This window comes from Hemiscyllium ocellatum, chromosome 29 (assembly GCF_020745735.1).
Source record: "Hemiscyllium ocellatum isolate sHemOce1 chromosome 29, sHemOce1.pat.X.cur, whole genome shotgun sequence".
Lineage (NCBI taxonomy): Eukaryota > Metazoa > Chordata > Chondrichthyes > Orectolobiformes > Hemiscylliidae > Hemiscyllium > Hemiscyllium ocellatum.
In genome coordinates this window covers 23,823,453-23,840,952 of record NC_083429.1, presented here as the reverse complement: position 1 = coordinate 23,840,952, position 17,500 = coordinate 23,823,453, and the positions used below count along the sequence as shown (strand labels likewise).

The 17,500-nt window shown below is 43.1% G+C and overlaps 1 protein-coding gene across 2 annotated transcripts in view; it reads right to left on the bottom strand.

Moving 5' to 3' along the window:
* Positions 1 to 6,173: 6,173 nt before the first annotated feature.
* slc37a2 (solute carrier family 37 member 2) overlaps positions 6,174 to 17,500 on the bottom strand; it is a 64,612-nt gene continuing 53,285 nt past the window's right edge. For both annotated transcript variants that reach the window (XM_060846770.1, XM_060846771.1), the window contains exons 12-18: positions 17,105 to 17,190; positions 16,330 to 16,378; positions 15,298 to 15,371; positions 15,015 to 15,093; positions 12,792 to 12,883; positions 8,969 to 9,033; positions 6,174 to 6,845 (exon numbers count right to left, since the gene is read on the bottom strand). In XM_060846770.1, the coding sequence (XP_060702753.1) occupies positions 6,830 to 6,845; positions 8,969 to 9,033; positions 12,792 to 12,883; positions 15,015 to 15,093; positions 15,298 to 15,371; positions 16,330 to 16,378; positions 17,105 to 17,190 (461 nt within the window). In that variant the 3' untranslated portion in view covers positions 6,174 to 6,829. The remainder of the gene's footprint in view (positions 6,846 to 8,968; positions 9,034 to 12,791; positions 12,884 to 15,014; positions 15,094 to 15,297; positions 15,372 to 16,329; positions 16,379 to 17,104; positions 17,191 to 17,500) is intronic.

Genomic DNA, 17,500 nt, shown 5'->3' with positions numbered 1-17,500 from the left:
GGTCAATACTTATCTTTCAAAAAAACATAACTGAAGTAGATTATTCGATCAGTATTATACAGTACGTGTCTGAATGGGTATGCACCAAACATTGTGTCTTATTGAGTGAACAGCTCAGCATTTTTGAGGAGAAAAATCCACCAGTTGGGTCTTTCAGAGTCTTTGGCTAACAATATCTCACATCATATATCGCATGAAACCCAATTACTACTGCACAATAAACTCCATCTTGTTTAGGACAGGAGCTTCTTCTCATTAGATCTATCAAGTGGGTTTCCTCTAATACACGAGACAAACAGGTTCCCATCAGGAAAGAGAATGGAGCTAGCTAAACCACCAGAGAGCTGATACAACACTGAGCATTCACCTTCCAATCAATTATTACATTGTTTGTGGGAGCTTGCTGTGTACAAATTGGCTACCACCTTGCCTATACCTACCAACAGCAATCACACTTAAAGTGCTTAGAGATTCCCAGAGGTCATGCACTATCCTATACAAATCAAGATTCTGCAACAGTCACTGCCTAAATTTTCCAATTATATTGTATAAATGAAAGCTGATATGTGTTTCCTGTGGTGGTAAGATTTTCTATTTTCCCTACTGGTTCCCTGGTTTTTCTATATGTTCATTGAAAAACCAGAGACAGGAAAAACCAAGCCAGCACCAGAGTCCAAGCAGGTTATTGACTTTGATTGTGATGGCTTTTTTTCCCCAGTCCATTTTGTGTCGTTCCAGCTCCTCTCCATCACACAGGCCCTTACTGAAGCATTGTCTCTTATGCAGACCATTATGCCAGATTTAACAGCAAAGTGACATCGAGAGCAATCAGCTCAAGCTTGCAAAGACAGCAGAGGATGGCTACTTGTAAAGTGCATCAGCTGGTACACTGCAGGTTGTCTTTGTAGCTAGTATTCCCTACACCTTGGTACCTCAGCCACAGAGGAACGATCATATTTATTCAGCACATTGAATGTTGTCAGACTCTTTAAAAATTGCATTTTCCAAATTCCCCTGTAAAAATTCATTCATGGGATGAGCCATCACTGGCTGGGCTAGCATTTATTGACCATCCCCAATTGCCAAGAGGGCAGTTAAGAGTCAATCACATGGCTGTGGGTCTGCAGTCACATGTAGGCCAGACCATAGAGATGTACAGGATGGAAACATACCTTTCAGTCCAACTCGTCCACACCAGATATCCTAAATCAATCTAGTCCCATTTACCAGCACTTGGCTCATATTTCTCTTAAACCCTTCCTAATCATACACCCAGTCAGATGCCTTTTAAAATGCTGTATTTGTCCAAGACTCCACTACTTCCTCTGGCAGCTCATCCTACACATGCACCACCCTTTGCCAGGTAAGGATGGAACATTTTCTTCCCTAAAGGGCTTAGTGAAGCTTCTGGGTTTTTTCTTAATAAAATCGACAATATAGTCATGGTCATTATTAGACTCCACTCCAGATTTCTACTGAATTAAAATTCAAATCCTGGTCCCTAGAATATTAGCTGAGTATGGAAGCAGGAGGAAAGATTACTGGATCAAAAATAAAACTTGGTCAGAGAGGTGGCTTTTAAACAACCAAATGAGCACAAGCTGAACGGTGGGTACAGATCTGACGTGGTATTATCCAAACCCTGCAGTGCTGAAAGAGGCCATTTGGCCCATCAAGTCTGCATCAACTCTCTGAAGGGCATCCCCATCTGCACCCCTACCCTATCCCTGTAACCCCACATTCACCATAGCTGGCTCACCTAGCCTGCACCACCTTGGACACGACAGGAATTTTATTTTAAAAAAGCATGGCCAATCCACCCAACATGCACTTCTTTGCACTGTGGGAGAATACCGAAGCACCATGAGGAAACCCATGCAGACACAGAGAGAACAGACAAACTCCACACAGACAGACAGTTGTCCAAGGCCGGAATTGAACTTGTTGTGAGGCAGCAGTGTTAACCATTGAGCCAACCCTAGGTGTCCTATATAGCAAACAGCCATGAGAAAAAACAAACAAGTCCTTGCTCCCCTCAAGCTGAGGATACAGCTATAATAAAATGTGTTAACGCAAATATTTTACAATAATTTTATTTTACAAATAATCTTTTCTGGTCTTGAAAAGATTATTTCATTGTACCTGCTTTTGAATCAGAAGCTATGCCAAAACTGAGCAGTAACTGTTCCACAGGATGACTGACTGTGGTTCCAATGGATAACTGATTTGACAGTATTAGGAGGTAGTTGTTATTTGGAAGTTTATCATGAGGTTTCAAGGCTGCACGGTTTTTACTCATCTACCCAATGTAATACAGTCAGAAAGCCAAAGATTTCATCCTGCACTTTGAATATTATGTACATACTGGCAAATCTCATGCTCAACAGGGACAAAATAGATAGATACAGGCAGGAGTTCAGCTTGATGAAGGGATCCAATGTCATTTCTGGAGCAAGACTTTGACCCATTAACTGGAAATCCATTTGATCTGGATATTCCCAGACACGTGACCAAAGTGAAGTACTACAACATAAATATAAACCAGCTTAATAATGTGGTCTTACAAACCTGCATATAGAGAAACACAGCATATTGTTATTCAGACATTCCTATTGCAATGAGAATTAAGAGACTGGTTACAAAAATGGATTTTAAAAAGACAGCAGGTTGACTATGTCCCCTAACTACAGAAGTCAACTTGAATGGAACAACTGCACAATTTTGTGCGCAGTCTAATGTTTAATGTCATTCAAGGGCTGTTTGAACAATTTTTTTGTCATTAATGTCATGTCTCATTAAAATCACAGTATCCTCCTGTATATTTTTCTTTTAAAAAAGCTAGTGAATCCACTAGATTTAATTCACTATGATAATTGTACACTATTTCAGTGGAACCTGACACGTTTGCAGATAGCGGTAAAGTAAGAAGCTTGTGGACTGTTTGAACTTGCAACTTTCCACAAATGAAAGGTAGAAAAACATTTCAATTATTTTACTTTGCACATTAGCAATTTTGCTCAGTGGGAACTGGAGACTTAGCCTGGGCACTGTAACAGAAACTGAAAGCAATCATTGACAAGGGAGTCACAAGATTAAAAGGGTAGAAAGGAAAAGTAAAGGCCATGATCAGATCAGCCATGATCTTAGGAAGTTGCAGACCAGGCTTGTGGGACCAAATGGCCCACTCCTGCTTAGTCACATGTCCATGTGTATGCTCACGCACAAGTAGTGATCGTTCAGGGCTTGGCAGCTTTTGCAAAGTATTGGATTGACTCTGAAAGAATGTGAGCAACATTTTCAAACACCCAAAACAAAAAGAGAGAGAATTTAACATACTTCTACAACTGTTTTCTCAATCAGTGGCAAGATTTTTATGCCAATATATACCTAAAAAAAAGTGGCAGAGCTAACCATTGAGGGATGAACAATTGAAGTGAATATCCAGCAGCTGGTACAGTGTGGAAGGAGCTTCCTATGGGGGTCAAAGCCTGAAAATGCAGATTCTCATAATCCATTTGCACAGCCAACCCAGTGATCAGATATTGATCATGCTATGCAGGAATGTAATCTTAAAAATTACAAGAGTTAAACACATAAAATTAAGTTACTTACATGATAGAAAATGAAATGAGCAATTTGATTACAGGGAACAAGAGCCAGTTATCCTTCAATTCTGCTACATTCAGGCTGATGATCATTTGCACAACTTGTCAATCATGGCTTGAACCAACGGTTCCAATTCTGAGTGACCATATACTCTCAAAGATATTTAAGAGGTTGGATTTCACATCAACTAGGACAGTGCAGCCTTATGACCACAAATCAGCCCTGATTTAGTTCTTGAAGTTTCAGAAGCTTCATACAACCTGAACTTGGGTTACTTGCTGGTGGTGTCCTATCAATATTCTTCATTAAAAATCTTTGATAATCCTATTTTAGACCCTCCAGGTCCTAAATAGGCCACAGATCTGTTAGCATCTACAACTAGATGAAAAGCAAAAAGTACTGCAGATACTGGTGATCTGAAATAAAAACAGAAGGCACTAGAGAAAAATCAGCAGGTTAGGCAGCAACCACAGAAACAGAAAAACAGAATTAATGTCTTGTCTGACAAGATTGTTCAGCCCTTTTGTCATAACTTACTTGGGATTGTACGCTGAAAATCAAGCCGCACGGTTTTGTGTTGCCACATGTGAACATTTGTCAAACTATGAAAATGCCAAAGTTACCCAATTATCTGATTCAGGTTAAAAAAAGGAAAAAAAACGTATCAGGTTTTGTCATTAAACAAGAAAACACCAACTTTCATAACCAAGGAGTAGGAAGAGAAAAATAAATTGCTTCTTTATTACAATTTAGAGGTCTTATCCCTTTTAAATTCTCACAAAGTAGATGAGTCCTCAATATTATGGCTGGAGGAAATAAACCAAACAAGTTCTGTATCAGCAAGGCAGCTCACAGTTTCCTAAACTGTTCTCCGAATCCTTTTGATCATTATCATGGAACACTCATCTGCACAGCTGTGATCAACCTTTAGTTCATTGGCTGGGTCTTTGCCTTTGTTTCGGATTTGGGATCATTTTTTAGTGTTTCTGAATGCAGTTTTCCTGCATTGTTGACAGAATTGGAGCGCACACGAGAGAGAGAGAGAGAGAGAGAGAGAGAGAGAGACACAGAGACAGGGACAGAGACAGAGACAGAGAGAGAGAGACAAGCATTCCATCCAGACCCTATCCCTGCATTTTCCATGACTAACCCACCTAGCCTACACATCCCTGGACAACAAGAGCAATTTTACATGGCTGATCCACCTAACCTACACATCTTTGAACTGTGGGAGAACTCAGAGAAAACCCACACAGACACAGGGAGAATGTCCAAACAGCACAGTTGCCCAAAGCTGGAATTGAACCAGTGTCCATGGTGCTGTGAGGCAGCAATGCTAACCACTGAGTCACTGTGCCACACCAGTGAGTCCATACTGACTCCCCAAAGGGCATCTCAGCCCAGATGGTGCAGCTTCAGGTGGCTTCTCCTCCTTTGTTTGCATTTCCCTTGGTTAAGCTGCAGCTAGTCCAATTAGAAGATTGCATCAATGCTAAACACTACTGAACCCATAGCAGACAGAATTCAGACAAATGAACATCACATCCCCAAAAGGTAACATTGAAGCTTACTGCACGCAAGACACTCGTACCTTGGAAAAATAATCCCCTGCACATGCAGCTCCTCAAACCATTAAGGCAAAACTGCGGATCCTGGAACTCAGACAAAACAGAATTTGCTGGAGAAGCTCAGATCTGGCAGCAAGTGTGGAGAGAAAACACAGACTTAATGTTTTGGGATATCAAGGTAACAAAAAGGTATGAAATATATGCCAGATCTTTCTTGCAGCAAAATGAAAAATCACCAAGTTAGTCCAACACATAGGATAAAGTACAATTAAATGTCAGAACCCCGTATGTCTTACACCTTGAATTTGACATCAATATTGAAGGGGGTATAAAACCTAGAGCATGGAAAATGGTCATTTGTCTGATCATGTCTGTGCAAGCTTGAGATAAAAGAATTACTTGGATCATCTGTTTTTTTTCTTTAGAAGCTACAAGGTGAAAAGGCTGCCTGTACAAATGGGCAGGAACGAATGGGATCCACATGTGTGAGTGCCTCCTCATCTGTCTAAATTATATAATGTCTTAACGTAATTTAATCGAAATTGCACACACTGAAAATGTAGCAAACTTATGAAGTTAACCGGAAAATGGACCATTACAATCCATGAGAGTTTACCCTCCAAAATCTTATGTTTTACACGAGTTGCTGGTGTAATGGAAAGGCTCAGTGGATGTGTCTGGAATTAAAAGGCAAGAAACACTTAAGATTGCAGGTGCAAGTTCTGAAGAAAGGTCATTGGTCGAGGCACTATGTTTCAGTCTGTACTCAGACCACTGAACTGCAGAATTTCCAGGGTTTTGTTTTTCCTATCTGGAGTCTTTATGGTCTGTGGAGTGCAAGAGTGCAACAACATCTTTGCGCGCCTGTCCGTGTGAGATCATCTAAGAATAGCATAACCATTGGCCTTTGTGGCTTCAGACAGCATTAAAGCAGCTTCATGTCAATCAGATCACTGCAGCGTGTGCATAGTAAAAAGGAAAACATGAAAAAGTACAAGATGCTGCACCACAGGGCATACACCCTTGACATTTATTTTCCCTTTTAAAACAAGGAGTACTATTAAGAAGTTGGTGCATTCATTGACAGGCACTCTCTTTTCCCAAGTGGGAAAGGGAGACAGCAAGGTTCTCTCTCACAATCCTTGCGAAGAGCCAATTAAACTGGTTCAAGCTGCAGCACAAATAGGAAAAATTGAAAGAGACTGAATAAAAAAAAACCCTGAATAAATAAAAAAGAAAATCAAAAGCTTGTTTGATTTTTGAAGCTAATTGTTAAAAACACTGAGCTGGGAAACAAAAGATTATACAAATGGTATACATTTTAAAACAATAAAAGACAGTACATCAGACACAGATTCTGCTGTCAAATGAAGTCCTTTTCACCATCAATTGGAAGGCAATCTTCAATAGAGAGTCTAAAATTTAATTGACAGTTTCAAAGCTGAGAGGACTTTAATCTCTTTCTGATGTTAGTCTCTGGGAGGGATGCGAGAGATTAAAGAGACTCATTATTCTTCATTGCACTGGATCGAGAGAGCTCACTCCCACACATCGATGGCTTCAAAGCTCCATACCTATTCCAAAGTATTAAATTAACCCACATAAATATAGTCTCCTGGTCTCATTTAGGAACTTCTCTGAAGAGCATTCTTAAATCAGAACTCCTTAAACCTACAGAGCAAAAAAGAGGGGAAGAGGAGTTAGAAATTTATGCGGTTTAGTGCTAAACACAGACTTAAATCTACAGCACTCTTCGTCTTTAGTTTTACCTTCCATTCTTTGCTTCCACCGCACCTGCCTTTTAAATTCCTCCAGTAAAAGGTGATGTCCTTTTGAGGAGCAGTGCCATCAGGTCTCTAGCACCTTATTTTGACAAATCTTAATAGTTCAGCTGCTCATGGGCAGCAGTTAGCACTGATACCTCACAGCGTCAGGGACCTTGGTTTGGATTCCAGCCTTGGGCAACATGAAGTTTGCATGTTCTCTGCTTGTGCGGGTTTCCTCTGGGTGCTCTGGTTTCCTCCCTCAGTCCAAAAGATGCTGAGGTTAGGGGGTTTGGACACAGTAAACTGCCCATCGTGTCCAGGGATGTGCAGGCTAGGTGGATTAACCATGGGAAATGCAGGGTTACGGGGATCTGGGTGGGATGCTCCAAGGGTCAGTGCCTCTCATACAGTCCCTATGGTGCAGAAAGGAGCAGCAGCTGATTCGGTCCTTGCACAGAACCCATTTCCAGTACAAATCGCTGCCCACATCTTACTGAAAGCGCAGAGTGCTGCCTCTCCATTACCTCCCCTAGCTAAGAAAAAGCAGCACAAAATGGAATTTAAGCTGATTGCCAATGAGGTCATGCATTGCTAAGCCAAGGACAATACAAAGCATTCCTTCAAATTTTTCTAAAGCAGCACTTCTGCAAAAATCCGCAAGTGCTTCAGAGTCCAGGGGAGTTGGTGCCATCCAAATCTCCTGCTTTACTTTGTACAGCTCGATGCTAAATCTACCTTGTATGTCAAGGGCTCCCATCAAGAGGTATCCTACTCTAAGACACCAGTTACACCTGCAATTGCAAAATCAATTCAAGATTCCTTATACAGCAAGCAAAAATCCACTTTGCAAAGCACGTGAGAACTGGAGCATACAAACGAAAAGTTGAAATAATCCTTTTAGGTTGCATGAAATAAGTGTCTTATTCACTTGTTTAAAAGATTAAAAGGAATTTTCCAGCTGTGCTGATGATGAAAAGGAATTGAAAGAGAGAAAAGAAACCCATTTGCTCTGGTGGGATAGTCCAGAACACAATGGAGTAACCTTGAAGTTAGAACTAGGCCATTGGGGCTGATGACAGGAGGCACCACTGCACACACAAGGCAGGGGAACATTTGAAACCAAAAAAGGAAAAAAAAAGACAAGATTGGGGCTTTATTCGATTTCTCAAGTCAAGAGCAAGGTCAGTCAAAAGGGACACGCAGCCAAGAAACAAAAACAAAACAAAAAGAAAAGGCAAATGGAGTCAAGATTGTTCACAGTGATTTAACTGAAAGGATGCAGTCTAGAGGGAGGCCTGACTCCCAAAAGCCAAGTTTATTAAACCAATAGAGTGGAACACTCCCTTGCACAGAGGGAGCTAGAGAGCCCGTATTCTCATGTTAAGCTAAGGAAACAATTCACACTGACCAAAAAAAATAGACGTTACATGATCAGTTTGACAGGAATGGCTTAAGTATTACCCTTAAATACATAAACAGAAAAAAGGACAACATTTGAATGAAGCAGCATAGACATATCAGGAGACCAGAACTCAAAAATTTCAGAAGGAGCACAGTCTCACTTTCAAATGGGATCTCCTTTACAAAATCCCAAACACTGGCAGCATTATTGGGAGCCATAAAATGGGGAACGCGAGACGAACACGCCTAGTTATCGTTCTCTGCTTTTTCAGAAGAGCAAACAGCACTGGCTCCCTGAGAACACTGGCAAGTTTCCAGGAAAAAACATCAGCTTCCCCAGACACTGCTGAGAGCAGCCACACTAGTACAGCTTATTGCCTTAAAGAAAGGAACCACAGAAATGTAGCCCAGACTCTTAAAAATGAATGATGATTGGGTGGGCTAGGAGAGGAATTTAGCACGTGAGTGAAGTGTCTCATTTTATCATATGATAAAAAGGAAATGTAAACTTGTCTGTCTACTGAAACACTGAGTCAGTGTGACAGACTGCTGTCAAAGAACTCCAGAATCAACACAACACAGGCTGACTCTCAAGCCAAAACTGCACACCAAGGGCTTCATTCTTACCTTCTCAGCCGCATGGGGTAGCCACACCAGCCTCGAACTTCCTTGTACACCAGTCTGCTCAACAGCTGAACAAGAGCCAGAGAAAAACAATTAATATGAAATAATGTGAAAACATTCTGCCCATGAGCTCCCAATCCCAGTGAAATCCAATACTGAGCTATCTGAGAGAGAGATGCGGGTTTGGAGTGGGCCCAGAGAACCCAGGTTAACACCATCTGCTCGAGCGCCCAAACCATTTCCATTCAATAGGAGAGCAGAGTGACCCCAGGGGCTAAACCAATAGGATTACTGTCTCCTGTAAATAACATCAACTATCAGTTTTACTTCAAGCCAGCCTACATTAAAAAAAAGGAGATGGTGGTTCATGGGGAAGATGATATTCAGAATATGCCCACGTAGCAATAATTAACCATTTAAAGCCATCTGCACAGGAGAACGTTGTCTGATAAGAATGATCAGAACGTTGGAGTGGAGCAAAAGGAAGACTCTTCTGTTTCCCTTTATAACACTTTAAATCATCCCCATTTCTCCTAATGGTAGACAAAGAAAATTGGTTCTTGTTAAATCCAAAATCTAAGAGGAGCAAGAAACTGGGCAGGTTTGATTCTCGTCTTTATATCCTCCAGTTAGGCTACAGCTCCAATCTATTCCCAGGCACCATCAGGGCATTCTCTCTCCTTGCCTCCATTTCCCCCCGGTCCCCAGCATTATTCTAGGAGGACAGCCTTACAACAGTTGTCTCAGCACTCCATTAGGCACTAGTCTGGCCTTTTAAGTGACAGTTCTCCAGAGTGGAGTAACGCTGAGAGTTCCTGTGTTGTGGAAAAACCCACAACAAACTGGCTTTCCAATACACTAACAGAACTGGGTCTCGAGAAAAGGGATCATCAACCTCAGCACAAATCACCTAGCAAAGTATGATGTTTTCCATCTTCTGTGAACACTCATTAATACAGAACTTGAGCATTGCTAAAAACAGACAAATCTGTGATTGATCCTGCCCTGTTCTGGAAACTCAGGAATTCCAATTCAAATAGAAACATTTATACTCAAAAACATCGAATGGTTGGCAAGTAGACTAACTGGTAGGGCACAGATTGTGAAGAATGCTCCTACTAATGCATGCCATGACACATACTGTCCTTCTGTGCAGTTTAAAACTTTTTTTTTAATGTGGTATTCTTGCAAATTGTCCTGAGTGAAATATCAAATAATAAAGCTATGACAAAGAATCTCTTTTCAGCAATATTTTACAGCTTCAAAAATCTCCAAATTGGATATGTTGAACCAAGAACAATTGCAAAGGTAAAGGAATTTGAATTGTAAGAAGCAGAAAATTTTAATTTATAAATTGGTTGGTCTCACTCACTATGCAGCAGGCCCTGTACAAGTGAATCAGTGTCTGGATTTGGGAATGCAATGAGGCATAACAAAAGCAGCCAGGGAATCCTGGCTTCCTGATCCACTAACGGATTATTATTCCGTAAATGAAAAAAGTTTAAAACCATAACATTAACCTAAGGAGTGTTTATAAAATCTGTAACGGGTCTAACTACAGGTAACTATGTGGGTTAAGACAGAGGAAGAAACGAGAGGAGAAACAAAGGAAAAAAGGGTGAAAAAGAAAGAGGGAGGGAGATCTTGAGAATGCACCTCAGAATCCTGACAGGATGCAAAGAGGCCAATCAGCCCATCAAGTCTGCACTGACCCTCCAAAGAGCATACCAATCAGTTCCAGCACCCCCTATCCTATCCCTCTAACGCTGCATTTCCCATGGCTAATCCAGCTAGCCTAGTCACTACAGACAACTTACTATGGCCAATCCACCTAACCTGCATAACCTTGGACTGTGGGAGGAAACCCACACAGACGCAGGGAGAATGTTTGAGTGGAGTTTGCACAGTTGCCAGAGGCTGGAACTGAACCCAGGTCCCTGGCACTGTGAGATAGCAGTGCTAACCACTGAAACATCATGCCACCCCGAAAACGAGAGCGGGGCAGGGGGAGAGAGGGGGAGCAGACAGACAGAGAGAGAGAGAGAGAGGGAGAGCGAGACAGAGAGAGAGGCAGAGAGAGAGAGAGGCAGAGAGAGAGAGAGAGGCAGAGAGAGAGAGAGAGGCAGAGAGAGAGAGAGAGAGAGGCGGGGGCAGACAGACAGAGAGAGAGAGCGCGAGAGCGAGAGGGAGAGGAAGAGGGATTGCGAGAGGGAGTGGGGCAGACAGAGAGAGAGAGGGGAGCAGACAGAGAGAGAGGGGGGGCAGACAGAGAGAGAGGGGGGGCAGACAGAGAGAGAGGGGGGGCAGACAGAGAGAGAGGGGGGCAGACAGAGAGAGAGGGGGGGCAGACAGAGAGAGAGGGGGGGCAGACAGAGAGAGAGGGGGGGCAGACAGAGAGGGGGGGGCAGACAGAGAGAGGGGGGGCAGACAGAGAGAGGTGGGGGCAGACAGAGAGAGGGGGGGGCAGACAGAGAGAGGGGGGGGCAGACAGAGGGGGGGGGCAGACAGAGAGAGGGGGGGGCAGACAGAGAGAGAGGGGAGGGCAGACAGAGAGAGAGGGGAGGGCAGACAGAGAGAGAGGGGAGGGCAGACAGAGAGAGAGGGGAGGGCAGACAGAGAGAGGGGAGGGCAGACAGAGAGAGGGGAGGGCAGACAGAGAGAGGGGAGGGCAGACAGAGAGAGGGGAGGGCAGACAGAGAGAGGGGAGGGCAGACAGAGAGTGGGGGGCAGACAGGGAGAGAGGGGGGGCAGACAGGGAGAGAGGGGGGGCAGACAGGGAGAGAGGGGGGGCAGACAGAGAGAGGGGGGGCAGACAGAGAGAGGGGGGCAGACAGAGAGAGAGAAAGGGGGGGCAGACAGAGAGAGGGGGGCAGACAGAGAGAGAGAAAGGGGGGACAGACAGAGAGAGGGGGGCAGAGAGAGAGGGGCAGAGAGAGAGAGAGAGAGATAGAGGGGGGGCAGGCAGAGGGAGAGAGGGGGAGGCAGACAGTGAGAGAGAGAGAGAGGGGGAGGGCAGACAGAGGGAGAGAGGGGGAGAGAGGGGGAGAGAGAGAGAGAGAGAGAGGGGCAGAGAGAGAGAGAGAGGGGCAGAGAGAGAGGGGCAGAGTGGGAGAGAGAGAGAGAGGGGCAGAGAGAGAGAGGGGCAGAGAGAGAGAGGGGCAGAGAGAGAGAGGGGCAGAGAGAGAGAGAGGGGCAGAGAGAGAGAGAGGGGCAGAGAGAGAGAGAGGGGCAGAGAGAGAGAGAGGGAGGCAGAGAGAGAGAGAGGGAGGCAGAGAGAGAGAGAGGGAGGCAGAGAGAGAGGGAGGGAGGCAGAGAGAGAGGGAGGGAGGCAGAGAGAGAGGGAGGCAGTGAAGCAGAGGCGCAGAGAGAGAGAGAGGCGCAGAGAGAGAGAGAGGCGCAGAGAGAGAGAGAGGCGCAGAGAGAGAGAGAGAGGCGCAGAGAGAGAGAGAGAGGCGCAGAGAGAGAGAGAGGCGCAGAGAGAGAGAGAGGCGCAGAGAGAGAGAGAGAGGCGCAGAGAGAGAGAGAGGCGCAGAGAGAGAGGCGCACAGAGAGAGAGAGGCGCAGTGAGAGAGAGAGGCGCAGTGAGAGAGAGAGAGGCGCAGAGAGAGAGAGAGAGAGGTGCAGAGAGAGAGAGAGAGAGGCGCAGAGAGAGAGAAAGGCGCAGAGAGAGAGAGAGGCGCAGAGAGAGAGAGAGAGAGGGGCAGACAGAGAGAGGGGCAGACAGAGAGAGATCACTTGGACAAAGGGAATGTGAAGAGAAAAAAGGAGGGCTACAATAAAAAAAGGGAGGGCAGAAAGAGGCTATGGGACACACTGAGTGACATACCAGACAGGCCAAGATGTCAGATGTAATCAACATGTAAAAGACACTGTTCCAGTCACTGAGGAGTCCAGCCAGCAGTGGGCCCAGTGCAGCACCTGGAAAATAAACACAGCAGGAAGATCAAACCATCCTGCACTCACACCTGCCCCTTCCGTGTGGCAATGTCTGAAACATTCAGAAGCAAGAATAAGGTTAATCCTTTCTTGAAGGCAACAACTGAGAATCAGAGAAATGTAGTGCTTCGCAGAGAAAAACCCTTAAAATCCTTAGGACCAGGAACATTCCAACATAAGTGCTACTTCTCATTTCATTCAGTGTTCCAACTTTCACAACACTCAAACTCCATTGTATTTGTTCACAGAATAGTGACAAACAGCATAACAGAATGAAGTATATTAGCGGAGACTTTAGTGCTGAGGACAAAAGTTAAAGCTCTCTTTACAGTGTCTCAAACTCAAAAGGCCAAAATGATCTCCACAATGCAAGATGTAGTAGTCTTGGCCTTTAAAATACAGGAAAAAAATATGTGTTTCAAAACAGCCACAAGGAGAACAGAGGGCCAGACTCGAAGCAATGTGATCAAGTGCTTGGTCAACCACACGGGAATTGTTTAACTTTGCAACCAAAAGGTAAACACCTGAAATATCAACAGAAGTCGCAGGGAAAGCTCAGCAGGTTTGGCAGCATCTGTGAAGAGAAATCAGAGTTAATGTTTCAGAACTGAGGAAGGGTCATCAGACCCAAAATGTTAACTTGGTTTCTCTCCTCACAGGCGCTGTCAGACCTGCTGAGCTTTTCCTGCAACTTCTGTTTTTGTATGATTTATATCATCTGCAGTACTTTTACTATTTCAGGTAAAAACTGACTCTGTTTAGATAATTGTTAGAACAGGGAGCAGGAGTGTTTTTGAGTGGTATTTTCCCAAATGACCACTTCTGGAAACACTGGTATTTGCCAACGTTATCAGTGTGTGGTACTGGACAAGAATTGTTCGAGACAGGTCACTGCCACCAGTCCTCCTTTGTCTTGGGTCCAGCTGGTGATGAGTGGTAGAGGATACAACACTGTGTAGCATCTACAGAAGTGAATTTTCTTCGATATCAAGAAGATTTATTGCATGATAGCATAATTACAAAGACAATTGGTCTGGTATTTCTATGACCTAGAGAGCTGGTACAGAAACATATGCTCTCTCAAAACAGCTCCTCACCTGTACTCACACATGCAGAATGGGGTAGGGTCATTAACAGGAACACCGAGCCATGACCTTGTACAGTGACAGCAGAGCACACCTGACAACACCAAACCTGCTGTCATGTTCACTTTCTGTAATACATATGCTTTACAGCTAACCTTTGATGCTGAGCATTAGTAACCATCAGGAGCCAAATCAAATATCCAAACGAAAATCTCAGAACAGACTTTAACAGTCAAACCAAAGAGACATTTCATTCCCATTCCTGGTGGTTTGTATAACTCGGTCTCAATAATCTGCACTTTACTTACAGCCAACTCCCTCCCCACTGGCTGCAGGCCATTCTTACACGAGTCCTTCTGTCTAGCTTCAAGACCCATTACCACAGATTCTTAGGACAATTACACTTAATCACATTCTCATGATGGACAAAAAAGGTGAGTACCCAGTATATTCCTTCGTTAAAGAAATTACCCAGCACATAGTTAGCATTGTACCATGTCCCTCTAGACTTAGAAACACTGTAATCTACAAACTTACTCCTCTGTGAACATTTTAACTTTGGTTCACTTCTGGTTACATTTGTTTACAGTGCAGCTTTGTGGCTATCAAGATGCCAGCCGATGTAAACACCTCGACCCAAACTCAATTACAAGAGTAAGACACTGAAGCCACAAGCACACAGTCGTGGGAGGTCTGCGGGTACAGTTCAGATTGACTTAAACATAAAATACACTAATAGAAGAGCACACCACTCAAATATAAAAAAAGCATAAAACCTGCAAATTCATGATTAGTTAATTTGATAAACAAAATATAACTTGATTCTCACCTTGGTTATATCTAACTAATCTAACTCAAATCAGATATAGATCAGATATTCATTCCTGATGAAGGGCTTATGCCAGAAACGTCGAATTTCCTATTCCTTGGATGCTGCCTAACCTGCTGTGCTTTAACCAGCAACACATTTTCAACTCAAATCAGATATAGCCCATTAATATCATTCAGTAATTAGTTGAGTGACTCACCAATTGAACCTGTTCCATCGATGATTGCTGTCACAGTTGCTAAAGCCTTAGCATTCCCTTTAAGACACTGGTGAGTTCCCTCGTGATTTAAAAAAATCACAAAGTTAAGCATCTTTCAATCACTACTTTATCTGTTATGCACAATTATTGCCCATTTAACTTTTTTTAAAAAAAATGTTTGGAAAGCTGGATAAATTAACCAAGGGAATTTAGTAAACGATTTTAAGAGTTAAATCATCATACTCTTCCCCGCCCTTTCAAAGTGTGTACAGTGGCTCCTCACCAGATCAGCTGCTACTGCTGTTGTGATTAAAGCATACGGTCCATTCACTAGTGCACCACAGAATATTAACATTCCTATTAGAAAGGGCAAAACAGGAATTTAAATTACATCTTTCAAAGAGTGACCTCAAATCACTTACAGCCAATAAAAGTGACTACACTTTACTTAACACAAGCAAGGCCATAGCCAATTTATGTGCAGCAAGCTCTCACATAGCAATGAGAAGCAGGTTTTAAATGATATTGAAGGTGGGATAATGGGGAGGAGAACTTTCAGAAATCATGTGATGAGTTTTTCTTTTATGTTACACTAAATCAGGGCCTCACTGTAAACACATTTCCTGAAATTACATCACATCCTGGATGCTGCGCACCCTCTCAATACTGCACTTGCAGACTTTGGATTATGTCTTGAAGACGGGTTTAAACCTGCACCTTTCCAAATGAAGAGGGTGGGGTGCTATCCAATGAGCTACAATCAACGTTGAATCATTAATCCCTACAATTTATCCCTACTTTATAGCCAAAGCATTTCAACTGTTTTTTTAAATGAAAAAAAAGTGTTTAGAATATGGTGTTGGTGACTAGGTCAGCATTTGCTGCCCATCCCCAATTCCCCTTGGGCCTAGTGACTTCCTAGGTTATCTCAGAGGGCAGGTAGGAGTTATTATAATAACGGGCATTATGGAGTTAGAATTAAATATAAACCAGGTCATGCAAGTACAGGAGATATCCTTCCCTTTAAAAAATGGGTATTAGTCAACCAGATGGCACTTGTCCCCAGCAATCTATGATAGTTATCAAGACTTGTACGATTTTCCATTGGCTAGCCAATCATCCCTCCATGCTAATGTTACCCCTACACAGTTTTTAAAAATATATTCTACAATGATCTTGGCTATCTAATCAAATGGTTTCTGGAAACCTAAAACACAGTACATCCATCGAATGAAACTGTGGGGAAAATCCTTATGTTAGAAGCAAAGACTTCACATAACCCAACAGTATGGCCAGCACACTAGAAGTGACTTACCTATAATGGTTGCTAATCCATTCTTCCCAATGTAGTTATAGACGAACAACTGAAAAGCAAGGAAGAGACAAACATAAAACAGCAGCTACAAATTAAGAGTCCCCCTGATCTGAAGATTTGTCTTTTAAGACAAGTCACAGGAACAGAAGACGCTGCTCAGGAGGCATAGGCTAATAATTCCTTGGTTGGCCCTCCTGGAGTATGGACAGTCCAAGCTCATTCATTAGCATGAAGAACTGATGACTACAGTAAACTCAGTTGCTGGTTGGGTTTCACAGACTGTTAGAATATTCCTGGCATGCAGGAGCAGACTTTTGGATAAAGGAATCTTCTGTCCAACTTTGCAGAGATTTCAGAATTAAGCAATCTCTCCCCTTCCCCAAATTCCAGCAAATCTCTCTCTAGTCAGATTCTCTCCTACACTGAATAAGTTGTCACCCCTTTCCCCAATTTGGATAACTGAAGAATTTTATATAAAATGCCATAAGTACAGTTAAGTTAATTACAAATATCTTTGAGTTTTAGAAGTTTTGTGCCATTGATCCAAACCCTTACCAGCAACAAACACATCCCACAAAACAAGATAAAGAAAAGTAGTTACAGCGTGGATCATATACATTGTCTGCAAGGAATGAGATATTCAGGTGCAGAAGGTCGGTCAGCCCTCAGCCTGTTTAATTCCTTGTGGCTACACCATGGCAGTCACACTGAAAGTGTAATAAATGTAATTATTTTGACAATGCCAATGCCCACCCTAAGTCCATGCCATCCTTACCATGGGAGCAGCAATGATCAGCATAACACAGCAAGTGGTAGCCCTCCCGCCTGTGTAATCAGAGATAATTCCGGCCAGAATCCCACCTTCACAGATGAAAAGGAAACAATGAGCAATTTGTACAGCAATGCCGGGAGAGTTACCATATTGTAACCCACCACATCTTACCCAGTGTTGACCAAAACTACCATCCAATTGCCTGGGCAGCACAACGAATGATGCCAAAGCCAACATGAGCCACAATAAAGTGCATTTCCCCATTTCAAAGTAATTAGTAAAGAAAGTGTAATTTTTCTTTTTGATATAGTGACATGGGATGGGAGAGGGGAAGGATTGATCGAGCTTAGATTGCATTGTTGCAGAACAATTCAATAACAAGACAAAAGAAGCACCAGG